This window comes from Oncorhynchus tshawytscha, linkage group LG01 (genome assembly GCF_018296145.1).
Source record: "Oncorhynchus tshawytscha isolate Ot180627B linkage group LG01, Otsh_v2.0, whole genome shotgun sequence".
NCBI classification, from domain to species: Eukaryota; Metazoa; Chordata; class Actinopteri; order Salmoniformes; family Salmonidae; genus Oncorhynchus; species Oncorhynchus tshawytscha.
The window spans coordinates 1,606,482-1,623,918 of NC_056429.1; the positions used below are offsets into that span (position 1 = coordinate 1,606,482).

At 49.5% G+C, this 17,437-nt stretch overlaps 1 protein-coding gene across 1 annotated transcript in view; it reads left to right on the forward strand.

Moving 5' to 3' along the window:
• The first annotated feature begins 3,522 nt into the window (after window positions 1-3,522).
• ccdc33 (coiled-coil domain containing 33) overlaps window positions 3,523-17,437 on the forward strand; it is a 61,143-nt gene continuing 47,228 nt past the window's right edge. The window contains exon 1 of the mRNA XM_042327600.1: window positions 3,523-3,549. Coding sequence (XP_042183534.1) covers window positions 3,523-3,549 — 27 coding nt within the window. The remainder of the gene's footprint in view (window positions 3,550-17,437) is intronic.

Below are 17,437 nucleotides of genomic sequence, written 5' to 3' on the forward strand. Positions count from 1 at the left end.
AGCTCATCTGGTAGTCTCGCGTCACTGGGCAGCTCGTGTCTGGGTTTCCCTTTGTAGTCCTTAAAACTTTTTTAGGGATAGGGGTCAGTATTCAGAAGTTTGGATGACTGAGGTGCCCAAAGTAAACTGCCTGTTACTCAGGCCCAGAAGCTAGGATTAGATAGAAAACACTCTGAAGTTTCTAAAACTGTTAAAATAATGTCTGTGACAGAACTGATTTGTTTGGCAAAACCCAGAGGGCAATCCATCCAGGAACATATTTGTTTGAGGTCATTCGACAAATTGCAGTTCCTATGGCTTCCACTAGATGTCAACAATCTTTTTTGAAAAATGAAGAAGTATTCGTATTCTTTCTAAGTGTCACTCAGAAGGACTCTAGTATTTTGGTGCGTGTGAATGAGATCACGCTCCTCGTTGTTTTTCTCCAGTATTGGAAACAGTTTATTCCGTCTTAAATTTGATTGATTATTTACATTTTAGGGTACGTGGGTTTGGATTAGAAATGTTGTTTGAAATGTTTGGACCAAGTTTAGAGGTTACTTTTTACATTACTTACTTAGAACAGGTGTTTTTTAAATAGTCCATAGTTGCAAAGTAATTACAATTTAGCAAATTAACACTGGAGTGATAGATGAGCAGATGATGGTGTGTAAGTAGTGATACTGGTGTGCAAAAGAGCAGCAAAGTAAATAAAAACAATATGGGGATGAGGTAGGTAGATTGGGTGGGCTATTTACAGATGGACTATGTACAGCTGCAGTGATCGGTTAGCTGCTCAGATAGCTGATGTTTAAAGTTAGTGAGGGAAATTTAAGTCTCCAACTTCAGTGATTTTTGCAATTCATTCCAGTCACTGGCAGCAGAGAACTGGAAGGAAAGGCGGCCTTAGGAGGAGTTGGCTTTGGGGATGACCAGTGAGATATACAGTGGGGAGAACAAGTATTTGATACACTGCCGATTTTGCAGGTTTTCCTACTTACAAAGCATGTAGAGGTCTGTAATTTTTATCACAGATACACTTCAACTGTGAGAGACGGAACCTAAAACAAAACTCCAGAAAATCACATTGTTTGATTTTTAAGGAATTAATTTGCATTTTATTGCATGACACCTAGGGCTCGGTCACCTGGGTCTTGGTCACCTGGGGCTCGGTCACCTGGGGCCGGTCACCTGGGGCTCAGTCACCTGGGGCTCGGTCACCTGGGGCCGGTCACCTGGGGCTCAGTCACCTGGGGCTCGGTCACCTGGGGCTCGGTCACCTGGGGCTCGGTCACCTGGGGCTCGGTCACCTGGGGCTTAGTCACCTGGACATCAGTCACCTGGGGCTCAGTCACCTGGACATCAGTCACCTGGGGTTGGTCACCTGGGGCTCAGTCACCTGGACATCAGTCACCTGGGGCTCAGTCACCTGGACATCAGTCACCTGGGGTCGGTCACCTGGGGCTCAGGCACCTGGGGCTCCGTCACCTGGGGCTCAGTCACCTGGGGCTACGTCACCTGGGGCCCAGTCACCTAGGGCTCCGTCACCTAGAGCTCCGTCACCTAGGGCTCCGTCACCTGGGGCTCCGTCACCTAGGGCTCAGTCACCTGGGGCTCAGTCACCTGGGGTCCGGTCACCTGGGGTTCAGTCACCTGGACATCAGTCACCTGGACATCAGTCACCTGGGGCTCAGTCACCTGGGGCTCAGTCACCTGGACATCAGTCACCTAGGGCTCAGTCACCTAGGGCTCAGTCACCTGGGGTCCGGTCACCTGGGGCTCCGTCACCTGGGGCTCAGTCACCTGGACATCAGTCACCTGGGGTCAGTCACCTGGGGCCCAGTCACCTGGACATCAGTCACCTGGGGTCGGTCACCTGGGGCCCGGTCACCTGGGGCGGTCACCTGGGGCTCAGTCACCTGGGGCTCAGTCACCTGGGGCCCAGTCACCTAGGGCTCCGTCACCTGGGGTCGGTCACCTGGGGCACGGTCACCTTGGGCTCAGTCACCTGGGGTCGGTCACCTGGGGCACGGTCACCTGAGGCTCAGTCATCTGGGGTCGGTCACCTGGGGCTCAGTCACCTGGGGCTCGGTCACCTGGGGCTCGGTCACCTGGGGCTCGGTCACCTGGGGTCCGGTCACCTGGGGCTCAGTCACCTGGGGCTCAGTCACCTGGGGCCCAGAGAGGGGAGAGGTCAGGCTTGTCTTTTACATGTCTCTGGTGCTATGCAGAATATCAGAATGGAGAGGACAGGAGAGAACATTGTCTTCATATGTGAATGTGTCTTTACCTATTCTTAACCCATGTGAAGGGATGGCGTGATTAATGGGGTACCAATCCCTCCTTTGGCCTTGGGGGAGATAAGGTTTGAGACAAGATGTGTTTGGTTGTGTCTGGAACCATTGTATGTCCTCTCTGATGTTACACTTATCCTGGGATAGTGTATGGCCTAGAGGCTCACTCCCCTCAGTGAGCTTGTCCAGGAGAGGGTTCAAGAAGGGGTTTTACTGGAGATGAGAGTATCTGGAGTTGACAATTGATTTTGGCCATTGGATGAGTTGGTGTTTTTGTGCTATGAAGTACCAGGAACGAGACCGGAGCCTCGTCTCAGGGACCAAACTGAACGATAATTTATAGCGAATGCTATCTGGCTACAGGATACTCCTTTCTCATTTAAAAAGTCTCACCTTGTGACCCGTTCCAAACATCTGTGGTTTGTTATGTCGACTAGGGGGTGGATCTTTGCTATAAAAGATCTCAGTAGCCTTTGTGTTGTGGCTCTCAACGAATCATCTGAGGGTGATTCTGCTGCTGCAAGTTCAACTGTTCTGCCTGCGGCTATGGAACCCTGACCTGTTCACTGGACGTGCTCCCTGTCCCAGACCTAATGTTTTCAACTCTCTAGAGACAGAAGGAGCAGTAGAGATACTCCGAACGATCGGCCATGAAAAGCCAACTGACATTTACTCCCGAGGTGTTGACCTGTTGCACCCTCTACAACCACTGTGATTATTATTATTTGACCCTGCTGGTCATTTATGAACATTTGAACATCTTGGCCATGTTCTGTTATAATCTCCACCCGGCACAGCCAGAAGAGGACTGGCCCCCCTCAGAGCCTGGTTCCTCTCTAGGTTTCTTACTAGGTTTTGGCCTTTCTAGGTAGTTTTTCCTAGCCACGGTGCTTCTACACCTGCATTGCTTGCTGTTTGGGGTTTTAGGCTGGGGGTTTCTGTACAGCACTTTGAGATATCAGCTGATGTAAGAATGGCTTTATAAATACATTTGATTTGATTCGTCGACCAGCCATCGCTATTGCAAAGCTCTCACGAATAAAGATTCAGTTTATGTATAACTCTGACTTGTGTGAAAAGTTTGTCTCTCTTCATTTGAAGAAATTAACCACCACCTGAGTTACAGTTCATTTGAGGAAGTCAGTTAATTAATTGAAATAAATTCATTAGGCCCTAATCTATGGATTTCTGCCATCTGTCTGGTACAATTGAAACTGAGATTCATCCGTGAAGAGCACACTTCTCCAGCATGCCAGTGGCCATCGAGCCATCGAAGGTGAGTATTTGCCCACTCCAGTTGGTTACAACGCCAAACTGCAGTCAGGTCAAGACCCTGGTGAGGACGATGAGCTTCCTTGAGACGGTTTCTGACAGTTTGTGTAGAAATTCTTCGGTTGTGCAAACCCACAGTTTCATCAGCTGTCTGGGTGGCTGGTCTCAGACCATCCTGCAGGTGAAGAAGCAGGATGTGGAGGTCCTGGCCTGGCGTGGTCTGTGGTTGTGAGGCTGGACATACTGCCAAATTCTCTAAAACGATGTTGGAGGCGGCTTATGAAATGAACATTGATTTCTCTGGCATCAAGCATTTTGCTACACTCGCAATAACATCTGCTAAATATGTGTATGTATGTGTATGTGACCAATAAAATTTGATTTGAACAGCTCTTGTGGACATAGCTGCTGTTACCGTGCCAACTCCCTTGAAAGGTGAGACATCTATGGCATTGTGTTGTGTGACAACTGTTAGAGTGGCCTTTTATTGTCAAGGTGCTGTTTAATCAGATTATTGATATTCCACACCATACAGTCCATATGTCCATACAGTACGTGACTATCGGCATGACAACACAGTCCAAGGACCCATCAGCAGAATGTCCATACAGTATGTGACTATCGGCATGACAACACAGTCCAAGGACCCATCAGCAGAATGTCCATACAGTATGTGACTATCGGCATGACAACACAGTCCAAGGACCCATCAGCAGAATGTCCATATCCCTGGAGACCTTTTCAACTGTCACTACTCATCTAAAGTACACACATGGCATATTTGCATATCCTCCATAAATGTCATTTGGTTAAACATTGTGGAGTATTTAACTTCTATTATCTTTCTACGTATTTAGTTGACTTCTGAATTCCTTTTCTCTTTTCTTGTGGTTATAAAATGTATATAACTGAAAGCTTCAGACCATCCAATTCTCTCAATCTGTGGGTCCCGACTCTCCTCTGGGTACAAACAGCAACAATTACAATGTTCATGTTTGTTTGAACCCTTCAACAGCAGACTGTGAGCTGGGGATGCAGGTAGCATTCTGGGTAAATGTCAGCGTGTGTTCGTCATTAACCTGCTACTTGTATCACCACGTTCAGAAAGGTCACATGGTACCGACGGAGAAACACACACTGATACTGCTGCTGTGAGACTCAGTATGGAAAGGAGATCACTGACACTGCTGCTGTGAGACTCAGTATGGAAAGGAGATCACTGACACTGCTGCTGTGAGACTCAGTATGGAAAGGAGATCACTGACACTGCTGCTGTGAGACTCAGTATGGAAAGGAGATCACTGACACTGCTGCTGTGAGACTCAGTATGGAAAGGAGATCACTGACACTGCTGCTGTGAGACTCAGTATGGAAAGGAGATCACTGACACTGCTGCTGTGAGACTCAGTATGGAAAGGAGATCACTCATACTTCTGCTGTGAGGATGTGGAAGTAGTTTACTGTTATAGATAGAGTGGGAGGAGATATAGTAGTTTACTGTTATAGGTAGAGTGGGAGGAGATATAGTAGTTTACTGTTATAGGTAGAGTGGGAGGAGATATAGTAGTTTACTGTTATAGGTAGAGTGGGAGGAGATATAGTAGTTTACTGTTATAGGTAGAGTGGGAGGAGATATAGTAGTTTACTGTTATAGGTAGTGTGGGAGGAGTTATAGTAGTTTACTGTTATAGGTAGAGTGGGAGGAGATATAGTAGTTTACTGTTATAGGTAGAGTGGGAGGAGATATAGTAGTTTACTGTTATAGGTAGAGTGGGAGGAGATATAGTAGTTTACTGTTATAGGTAGAGTGGGAGGAGATATAGTAGTTTACTGTTATAGGTAGAGTGGGAGGAGATATAGTAGTTTACTGTTATAGGGAGAGTGGGAGGAGATATAGTAGTTTACTGTTATAGGTAGAGTGGGAGGAGATATAGTAGTTTACTGTTATAGGTAGAGTGGTAGGAGATATAGTAGTTTACTGTTATAGGTAGAGTGGGAGGAGATATAGTAGTTTACTGTTATAGGTAGAGTGGGAGGAGATATAGTAGTTTACTGTTATAGGTAGAGTGGGAGGAGATATAGTAGTTTACTGTTATAGGTAGAGTGGGTGGATAGTAGGGAGTATAGGGAGAGTGGGGGAGATATAGTGGTTTACTGATATAGGTAGAGTGGGAGGGCTGGGATAAGGGGAGATAGTAGTGGTGCTGGGATAAGGGGCTACTGTAGTCGGGCTGGGATAAGGACCCGAGCTACAGTAATCGGGCTGGGATAAGGACCAGAGCTACTGTAATCGGGCTGGGATAAGGACCCGAGCTATAGTAATCGGGCTGGCTTTGTAGTGCCTGTCCTGAATGGCTCGTTCATGTGAATGGGCATATTGGAAGACTCTATGTTCATAGGGATGGGATTCTGTAAATGTGTTATATTGGTGTATTGTATCATGAAAAACGTGTTGCAATGGATATAATTCATTATGTTTAGCTGAGTGGAAAATGTAGGCTTTGGTGAAGGTAATTGCTGAATTAATTAGTGCTGGGTATGTTCTGATGGGAGGGGCTTCCCCTACAAAAAGGAGCCTTTCTTTCAGTTCAAGGGGGGAACCATTTTGTTTTTAAGCTGTTGATGGGGACAGAGTTGTTTTTAAGCTGTTGATGGGGCAGCATTGTTTTGAGCTATGGATGGGGCAGCATTGTTTTGAGCTACGGATGGGGCAGCATTGTTTTAAGCTGTTGATGGGGCAGCATTGTTTTGAGCTACGGATGGGGCAGCATTGTTTTTAAGCTGTTGATGGGGCAGCATTGTTTTGAGCTACGGATGGGGCAGCATTGTTTTAAGCTGTTGATGGGGCAGCATTGTTTTTAAGCTGTTGATGGGGCAGCATTGTTTTAAGCTGTTGATGGGGCAGCATTGTTTTTGAGCTGTTGATGGGGCAGCATTGTTTTTAAGCTGTTGATGGGGCAGCATTTTTTTGAGCTATGGATGGGGCAGCATTGTTTTTAAGCTGTTGATGGGGCAGCATTGTTTTTAAGCTGTTGATGGGGCAGCATGTTTTAAGCTGTTTGAGCATTGTTTTTAAGCTGTTGATGGGGCAGCATTGTTTTAAGCTGTTGATGGGGCAGCATTGTTTTTAAGCTGTTGATGGGGCAGCATTGTTTTAAGCTGTTGATGGGGCAGCATTGTTTTAAGCTGTTGATGGGGCAGCATTGTTTTTAAGCTGTTGATGGGGCAGCATTGTTTTGAGCTACGGATGGGGCAGCATTGTTTTACGGATGGGGAGCATTGTTTGAGATGGGGGGAGGCATTGTTTTAAGCTGTTGATGGGGCAGCATTGTTTTGAGCTGTTGATGGGGCAGCATTGTTTTTGAGCTACAGATGGGGAAGCATTGTTATAAGCTGTTGATGGGCAGCATTGTTTTAAGCTGTTGATGGGGCAGCATTGTTTTAAGCTGTTGATGGGGCAGCATTGTTTTTAAGCTGTTGATGGGGCAGCATTGTTTTAAGCTGTTGATGGGGCAGCATTGTTTTTAAGCTGTTGATGGGGCAGCATTGTTTTAAGCTGTTGATGGGGCAGCATTGTTTTTAAGCTGTTGATGGGGCAGCATTGTTTTGAGCTACGGATGGGGCAGCATTGTTTTTAAGCTGTTGATGGGGCAGCATTGTTTTTAAGCTGTTGATGGGGCAGCATTGTTATGAGCTACGGATGGGGCAGCATTGTTTTAAGCTGTTGATGGGGCAGCATTGTTTTGAGCTACGGATGGGGCAGCATTGTTATGAGCTACGGATGGGGCAGCATTGTTATGAGCTACGGATGGGGAGGCATTGTTATAAGCTACGGATGGGGAGGCATTGTTTTAAGCTGTTGATGGGGCAGCATTGTTTTGAGCTACGGATGGGGCAGCATTGTTATGAGCTACGGATGGGGCAGCATTGTTTGAGCTACGGATGGGGAGCATTGTTTTAAGCTGTTGATGGGGCAGCATTGTTTTAAGCTGTTGATGGGGCAGCATTGTTTTTAAGCTGTTGATGGGGCAGCATTGTTTTGAGCTACAGATGGGACAGAATTGTTTTAAGCTGTTGATGGGGCAGCATTGTTTTTAAGCTGTTGATGGGGCAGCATTGTTTAGCTACGGATGGGGAGGCATTGTTTTAGCTGTTGATGGGGCAGCATTGTTTTAAGCTGTTGATGGGGCAGCATTGTTTTAAGCTACGGATGGGGCAGCATTGTTTTGAGCTACAGATGGGCAGCATTGTTTTAAGCTGTTGATGGGGCAGCATTGTTTTAAGCTGGATGGGGCAGCATTGTTTTAAGCTGTTGATGGGGCAGCATTGTTTTGAGCTACGGATGGGGCAGCATTGTTATGAGCTACGGATGGGGCAGCATTGTTATGAGCTACGGATGGGGAGGCATTGTTATGAGCTATGGATGGGGAGGCATTGTTTTAAGCTGTTGATGGGGCAGAATTGTTTTGAGCTACGGATGGGGCAGCATTGTTATGAGCTACAGATGGGGAAGCATTGTTATAAGCTACGGATGGGGAGGCATTGTTTTAAGCTGTTGATGGGGCAGCATTGTTTTAAGCTGTTGATGGGGCAGCATTGTTTTTAAGCTGTTGATGGGGCAGCATTGTTTTAAGCTGTTGATGGGGCAGAATTGTTTTTAAGCTGTTGATGGGGCAGCATTGTTTTAAGCTGTTGATGGGGCAGCATTGTTTTTAAGCTGTTGATGGGGCAGCATTGTTTTGAGCTACGGATGGGGAAGCATTGTTTTGAGCTACGGATGGGGCAGCATTGTTTTTAAGCTGTTGATGGGGCAGCATACGGATGCATTGTTTTAAGCTGTTGATGGGGCAGCATTGTTTTTTTTGATAGGGCAGCATTGTTTTGACTCTGTCTACAGATGGGACAGAATTGTTTTAAGCTGTTGATGGGGCAGCATTGTTTTAAGCTGTTGATGGGGCAGCATTGGCCTATTTTAAGCTGTTGACACCCCCAGCATTGTTTTGAGTCATGGGGCAGCATTGTTTTGACACGGACTGGGCCAGCACCCCCAAACACATCCCAGCCCCCCATACCCCCCCCACAGTTTTTAGCCAGCTGTCCCCATAATGGAGACTTTGGCAGTACTGTTGTTTTTCATCCAGATTCCCTAGTAAATACCCTGTCAATAAATACCCAGAGCCACCCAGAATCACAGAAGTACTTTAGCCCGTTTTTACACACACACCAAGCCACCCCCCCAAACACAGACCCAGCCACCCGTACCCCCACACACAGACCTAGCCACCCAGCACCCCCAAACACAGACTTAGCCACCCATACCCCCCCACACACCTAGCCACCCGTACCCACCCCCCCCCTAGCCACCCACACCACCTAGCCACCCGCACCCCCCCACACAGACCTATCCACCCGTACCCCCCCACACACGCACCTAGCCACCCGTACCCCTACACACACCTAGCCACCCGTACCCCCCAAACACAGACCTAGCCACCCATACCCCACACACAGACCTAGCCACCCGTACCCCCCCACCCCGACCTAGCCACCCGTACCCCCCACAAACACACCTAGCCACCTGCACCCCCCCACACACAGACCTAGCCACCCGTATCCCCCCACACACCGACCTAGCCATCCGTACCCCCCCACACAGACCTAGCCACCCGTACCCCCCACAAACAGACCTAGCCACCTGTACCCCCCCACACACAGACCTAGCCACCCGTACCCCCCACACACCTAGCCACCCATACCCCCCCAACACACACTAGACCTACACTGTCTGTCTATTGGCTGAATGAGAGACCAGCTGTCTGTCTATTGTCTGAATGAGAGATCAGCTGTCTGTCTATTGGCTGAATGAGAGACCAGCTGTTTGTCTATTGGCTGAATGAGAGACCTGCTGTTTGTCTATTGGCTGAATGAGAGACCAGCTGCCTGTCTATTGGCTGAGCTGAATGAGAGACCAGCTGCCTGTCTATTGGCTGAATGAGAGACCAGCTGCCTGTCTATTGGCTGAATGAGAGACCAGCTTTCTGTTTACACCTCCAACCATCCCTTCTCCATTTCTCACTTCATCCATTCCTCTCTTTCTCCCTCCAACATCCCCAACTATCACCTGCATCTCAATTATCGGTTAGTCTAACCGGGAGAAGAGGGAGGAAGTGGTAGACTGGGGAATGGGGTGGAAGGCATCTCAATTATCGGTTAGTCTAACCGGGAGAGGAGGGAGGAAGTGGTAGACTGGGGAATGGGGTGGAAGGCATCTCAATTATCGGTTAGGCTAACCAGGAGAGGAGGGAGGAAGTGGTAGACTGGGGAATGGGGTGGAAGGCATCTCAATTATCGGTTAGTCTAACCGGGAGAGGAGGGAGGAAGTGGTAGACTGGGGAATGGGGTGGAAGGGATGGAGGAAGGAGGGAGGGAGGGAGAGGTAGAGAGATCTCCCCCTGGGACCAACTTGGTTCTGGCAGGAGACTCAGAGATGTCTCTCCTCAGCATCCCATTTGCTTTATTCTAACAGGCTGTGTGTTGAATGCTGATGTCTGTCTCAGAGGCACCAGGCTCACACAGATCAGATCACCAAGCACACACAACCTGGGTGTAGGGCTGTAGCAGTCTTTACATGTAGTCAGCGGGTGGTTGTCAAGCAAATAACTGCCGGTTTCACGGTAATTGACCAAAACATGTTTAGCATCTCCTGGCTTCAACGCATAGGCTACAAGCCACCGATACAGACCTTCAGAAAATCTGCATTCTAAAAAAGACTAATAAATCCATGTAGTATAGCCTACACCATGACAATAAATCCATTATTTATTTTAGACAGGTCTAAAGAAACATGACAGGAAGGAAATATAGTCTATTTATAGCTGAATGAAATAGAAAGGGATATATTCTCCAAACAATTTAAACAGGTCGTCCTATATGCTTATTTTAGAGTTATTTAAGTAACTTTAGTTGTGATAGAAACGTTGGGCTGATGTGTTACGATGTGTAATACGTTCTAAGTCTGCATGATACCGACTATAATGATCATTTGAAAAAATTAATGAGCTCCGCTATGTTTTTTTTTTTTGAGCAGGCTGCAAACTCCTTATCAGTCTCTCATTAAAAATTTGACAAGCACTTGATAATTTTCTCACCAGGCCTGGAAATTCCCATCGGCATCAACGGCCTTGTGGGGCCGTAATGCCCACTAGAAAAAATCAGTGCCTTGCGGCCACTTGTGCCCTTGGGCTGAATACAATTATAAATCCCTTCTCCCAGCTGCCAATCACCACGATCCGAAGCACCTCTCACTCAAATGGCTCAATCAGATATCTCGATTCTTATTAGCCAATGCACGTCACGTGATCAGGTCCTTCTCACAGGCAGTTCAGCAAAGGCGCGTGTCCCTCTTATGGAATTCTGAGGCTCATGTTGAAAATGTTAGAACTGTTTACATATAGTCTTCTTTTAGCAGCCAATAAGAAGAGTCGGTCAAACCAGAGGACGAGTCCTAACCAGAGGGGTAGTCCTAACCAGAAGGGTAGTCCTAACCAGAGGGGTAGACCTAACCAGAGGGGTAGACCTAACCAGAGGGGTAGTCCTAACCAGAGGACTAGTCCTAACCAGAGGACTAGTCCTAACCAGAGGGGTAGTCCTAACCAGAGGGGTAGTCCTAACCAGAGGACTAGTCCTAACCAGAGGGGTAGACCTAACCAGAGGACTAGTCCTAACCAGAGGACTAGTCCTAACCAGAGGACTAGTCCTAACCAGAGGACTAGTCCTAACCAGAGAGGTAGTCCTAACCAGAGGACTAGTCCTAACCAGAGGGGTAGTCCTAACCAGAGGACTAGTCCTAACCAGAGGGGTAGTCCTAACCAGAGGGGTAGTCCTAACCAGAGGACTAGTCCTAACCAGAGGGGTAGTCCTAACCAGAGGGGTAGACCTAACCAGAGGACTAGACCTAACCAGAGGGGTAGTCCTAACCAGAGGGGTAGTCCTAACCAGAGGGCTAGTCCTAACCAGAGGGCTAGTCCTAACCAGAGGGGTAGTCCTAACCAGAGGGGTAGTCCTAACCAGAGGACTAGTCCTAACCAGAGGGGTAGTCCTAACCAGAGGGGTAGACCTAACCAGAGGACTAGACCTAACCAGAGGGGTAGTCCTAACCAGAGGGGTAGTCCTAACCAGAGGGGTAGTCCTAACCAGAGGACTAGTCCTAACCAGAGGGGTAGACCTAACCAGAGGACTAGTCCCAACCAGAGGGGTAGACCTAACCAGAGGACTAGTCCTAACCAGAGGACTAGTCCTAACCAGAGGGGTAGTCCTAACCAGAGGGGTAGTCCTAACCAGAGGACTAGTCCTAACCAGAGGGGTAGTCCTAACCAGAGGGGTAGACCTAACCAGAGGACTAGACCTAACCAGAGGGGTAGTCCTAACCAGAGGGGTAGTCCTAACCAGAGGGGTAGACCTAACCAGAGGGGTAGACCTAACCAGAGGACTAGTCCTAACCAGAGGACTAGTCCTAACCAGAGGACTAGTCCTAACCAGAGGGGTAGTCCTAACCAGAGGGGTAGTCCTAACCAGAGGACTAGTCCTAACCAGAGGGGTAGACCTAACCAGAGGACTAGTCCTAACCAGAGGACTAGTCCTAACCAGAGGACTAGTCCTAACCAGAGGACTAGTCCTAACCAGAGGACTAGTCCTAACCAGAGAGGTAGTCCTAACCAGAGGACTAGTCCTAACCAGAGGGGTAGACCTAACCAGAGGGGTAGTCCTAACCAGAGGACTAGTCCTAACCAGAGGGGTAGTCCTAACCAGAGGACTAGTCCTAACCAGAGGGGTAGTCCTAACCAGAGGGGTAGTCCTAACCAGAGGGGTAGTCCTAACCAGACGGGTAGTCCTAACCAGAGGACTAGTCTAGATCTACTCTGCCATAACCAGAGGGTAGTCCTAACCAGAGGGGTAGTCCTAACCAGAGGGGTAGTCCTAACCAGAGGGTAGACCTAACCAGAGGGGTAGTCCTAACCAGAGGGGTAGTCCTAACCAGAGGGGTAGTCCTAACCAGAGGGGTAGTCCTAACCAGAGGGGTAGTCCTAACCAGAGGGGTAGTCCTAACCAGAGGGGTAGTCCTAACCAGAGGAGATGAGGCTGTAGCCAATACGAAAGTCTTTCACTGCATATATAAATATATAAAGTGAAGTATATTTGCAATAAATGTGTTGATAAAAGGCCACATTTCTCATATACAGAGAAAGAAGAAACATATCTGATATAACCTAGATCTACTCTGCCCTAGATCTACTCTGCCCTAGATCTACTCTGCTCTAGGTCTACTCTGCCCTAGATCTACTCTGCTCTAGGTCTACTCTGCCCTAGATCTACTCTGCTCTAGGACTTCTCTGCCCTAAGGCCTACTCTGCTCTAGGCCTACTCTGCCCTAAGTCCTACTCTGCCCTAGGTCTACTCTGCTCTAGGTCTACTCTGCTCTAGGCCTACTCTGCTCTAGGTCTACTCTGCTCTAGGCCTACTCTGCTCTAGGTCTACTCTGCTCTAGGCCTACTCTGCCCTAAGTCCTACTCTGCCCTAGGTCTACTCTGCTCTAGGTCTACTCTGCTCTAGGCCTACTCTGCTCTAGGTCTACTCTGCTCTAGGCCTACTCTGCTCTAGGTCTACTCTGCCCAAGGCCGACTCTGCCCTAGGCCGACTTTGCCCTAGGTTTACTCTGCCCTAGAACGACTCTATCCAAGGCCGACTTTGCTCTAGGTCTACTCTGCCCTAGAACGACTGTATCCTAGGTCTACTCTGCCCTAGGCCTACTCTGCCCTAGAACGACTCTATCCTAGGCCTACTCTGCCCTAGGCCTACTCTGCCCTATGCCTACTCTGCTAGGCTAAGTCCTACTCTTCCCTAGGCCTACACTGCCCTAGGACCTCTCTAGGACCTCTCTGCTCAAAGCCTACTCTGATCTAGGCCTACTCTGCCCTTGTCTTACTCTGCTCTCGGCCTTCTCTGCCCTAGGCCGACTCTGCCCTAGGTCTACTCTGCCCTAGGTCTACTCTGCCCTAGGTCTACTCTGCCTTTGGTCTGTTCTGCCTTCGTTCTACTCTGTTCTAGGCCTGCTCTGCCCTAAGACTACTCTGCCCTAGGTCTACTCTGATCTAGGCCTACTCTGCTCTATTCCTACTCTGCCCTAGGCCTGCTCTGCCCTCGTTCTACTCTGCCCTAGGTCTACTCTAATCTAAGCCTACTCTGCCCTAGGTCTACACTGATCTAGGCCTACTCTGCTCTAGGCCTACTCTGCCCTCTGTCTACTCTGCCCTAGGCCTACTCTGCTCTCGTTCTACTCTGCCCTTGGTCTGCTCTGCCCTCATTCTACTCTGCCCTAGGTCTACACTACCCTAGGTCTACTCTGCCCTAGGCCTACTCTGCGCTAAGTCCTACTCTTCCCTAGGCCTACTCTGCCCTAGGACCTCTCTGCTCAAAGCCTACTCTTATCTAGGACTACTCTGCCCTAGTCTTACTCTGCTCTCGGCCTTCTCTGCCCTAGGCCGACTCTGCCCTAGGTCTACTCTGCCCTAGGTCTACTCTACCCTAGGTCTACTCTGCCTTTGGTCTGTTCTGCCTTCGTTCTACTCTGTTCTAGGCCTGCTCTGCCCTAAGACTACTCTGCCGTAGGTCTACTCTGATCTAGGCCTACTCTGCTCTATTCCTACTCTGCCCTAGGCCTGCTCTGCCCTCGTTCTACTCTGCCCTAGGCCTACTCTGCCCTAGGTCTACTCTACCCTAGGTCTACTCTGCCTTTGGTCTGTTCTGCCTTCGTTCTACTCTGTTCTAGGCCTGCTCTGCCCTAAGCCTACTCTGCCCTAGGTCTACTCTGATCTAGGCCTACTCTGCTCTCGTTCTACTCTGCCCTTGGTCTTCTCTGCCCTCATTCTACTCTGCCCTAGGTCTACTCTGATCTAAGCCTACTCTGCCCTAGGTCTACTCTGCCCTAGAATGACTCTATCCTAGACCGACTTTGCTCTAGGTCTACTCTGCCCTAGAACGACTCTATCCTAGGTCTACTCTGCCCTAGGCCTACTCTGCCCTAGAACGACTCTATCCTAGGCCTACTCTGCCCTAGGCCTACTCTGCCCTATGCCTACTCTGCCCTAGGCCTACTCTGCCCTATGCCTACTCTGCCCTAGAACGAATCTATCCTAGGTCTACTCTACCCTAGGTCTACTCTGCCCTAGGCCTACTCTGCGCTAAGTCCTACTCTTCCCTAGGCCTACACTGCCCTAGGACCTCTCTGCTCAAAGCCTACTCTGATCTAGGCCTACTCTGCCCTTGTCTTACTCTGCTCTCGGCCTTCTCTGCCCTAGGCCGACTCTGCCCTAGGTCTACTCTGCCCTAGGTCTACTCTGCCCTAGGTCTACTCTGCCTTTGGTCTGTTCTGCCTTCGTTCTACTCTGTTCTAGGCCTGCTCTGCCCTAAGACTACCCTGCCCTAGGTCTACTCTGATCTAGGCCTACTCTGCTCTATTCCTACTCTGCCCTAGGCCTGCTCTGCCCTCGTTCTACTCTACCCTAGGTCTACTCTGCCCTAGGTCTACTCTACCCTAGGTCTACTCTGCCTTTGGTCTGTTCTGCCTTCGTTCTACTCTGTTCTAGGCCTGCTCTGCCCTAAGTCTACTCTGCCCTAGGTCTACTCTGATCTAGGCCTACTCTGCTCTAGGCCTACTCTGCCCTCTGTCTACTCTGCCCTAGGCCTACTCTGCTCTCGTTCTACTCTGCCCTTGGTCTTCTCTGCCCTCATTCTACTCTGCCCTAGGTCTACTCTGATCTAAGCCTACTCTGCCCTAGGTCTACTCTGCCCTAGAATGACTCTATCCAAGGCCGACTTTGCTCTAGGTCTACTCTGCCCTAGAACGACTCTATCCTAGGTCTACTCTGCCCTAGGCCTACTCTGCCCTAGAACGACTCTATCCTAGGCCTACTCTGCCCTAGGCCTACTCTGCCCTATGCCTACTCTGCCCTAGGCCTACTCTGCCCTATGCCTACTCTGCCCTAGAACGAATCTATCCTAGGTCTACTCTACCCTAGGTCTACTCTGCCCTAGGCCTACTCTGCGCTAAGTCCTACTCTTCCCTAGGCCTACTCTGCCCTAGGACCTCTCTGCTCAAAGCCTACTCTGATCTAGGCCTACTCTGCCCTAGTCTTACTCTGCTCTCGGCCTTCTCTGCCCTAGGCCGACTCTGCCCTAGGTCTACTCTGCCTTAGGTCTACTCTGCCCTAGGTCTACTCTGCCTTTGGTCTGTTCTGCCTTTGTTCTACTCTGTTCTAGGCCTGCTCTGCCCTAAGACTACTCTGCCCTAGGTCTACTCTGATCTAGGCCTACTCTGCTCTATTCCTACTCTGCCCTAGGCCTGCTCTGCCCTCGTTCTACTCTGCCCTAGGTCTACTCTGATCTAAGCCTACTCTGCCCTAGGTCTACACTGATCTAGGCCTACTCTGCTCTAGGCCTACTCTGCCCCCTGTCTACTCTGCCCTAGGCCTACTCTGCTCTCGTTCTACTCTGCCCTTGGTCTGCTCTGCCCTCATTCTACTCTGCCCTAGGTCTACTCTACCCTAAGTCTACTCTGCCCTAGGCCTACTCTGCGCTAAGTCCAACTCTTCCCTAGGCCTACTCTGCCCTAGGACCTCTCTGCTCAAAGCCTACTCTGATCTAGGCCTACTCTGCCCTAGTCTTACTCTGCTCTCGGCCTTCTCTGCCCTAGGCCGACTCTGCCCTAGGTCTACTCTGCCCTAGGCCTACTCTGCTCTCGTTCTACTCTGCCCTTGGTCTTCTCTGCCCTCATTCTACTCTGCCCTAGGTCTACTCTGATCTAAGCCTACTCTGCCCTAGGTCTACTCTGATCTAGGCCTACTCTGCTCTAGGCCTACTCTGCCCTCTGTCTACTCTGCCATAGGCCGACTCTACCCTAGGCCTACTCTACTCTAGGCCTACTCTCCTCTTGGCAAACTCTGCTCTAGGTCTACTCTGGAGATTATAACAGAACATGGCCAAGATGTTCAAATGTTCATAAATGACCAGCATGGTCAAATAATAATAATCACAGGCAGAACAGTTGATACTGGAGCAGCAGCACGGCCAGGTGGACTGGGGACAGCAAGGAGTCATAATGCCCGGTAGTCCTGGGGCATGGTCCTAGGGCTCAGGTCCTCTGAGAGAGAGAAAGAAAGAGAGAAAGAGATCATTAGAGAGAGCATACTTAAATTCACACAGGACACCAGATAGGACAGGAGAAGTACTCCAGATATAACAAACTGACCCTAGCCCCCCGTCACATAAACTACTGCAGCATAAATACTGGAGGCTGAGACAGGAGGGGTCAGAAAACACTGTGGCCCCATCTGATGACACCCCCGGACAAGGCCAAACAGGAAGGATATAACCCCATCCACTTTGCCAAAGCACAGCCCCCACACCACTAGAGGGATATCTTCAACCACCAACTTACCATCCTGAGACAAGGCTGAGTTGCCCTAGGCCAACTCTACCCTAGGCCTACTCTACTCTAGGCCTACTCTCCTCTTGGCTAACTCTGATCTAGGCCTACTCTGCCCTAGGCCGACTCTGGCTTTGGTCTACTCTGCCCTCGTTTTACTCTGCCCTAGGCCTACTCTGTCCTAGGCCGACTCTGGCTTTGGTCTACTCTGCCCTTGTTCTACTCTGCTCTAGGCCTGCTCTGCCCTAGGCCTGCTCTGCCCTAGGCCTGCTCTGCCCTAGGCCTACTCTGACCTAGGTCTACTCTGCCCTAGGTCTACTCTGCCCTCGTTCTACTCTGCTCTAGGCCTACTCTGCTCTAGGCCTTCTCTGTCCTAGGCCTTCTCTGTCCTAGGTCTACTCTGCTCTAGGCC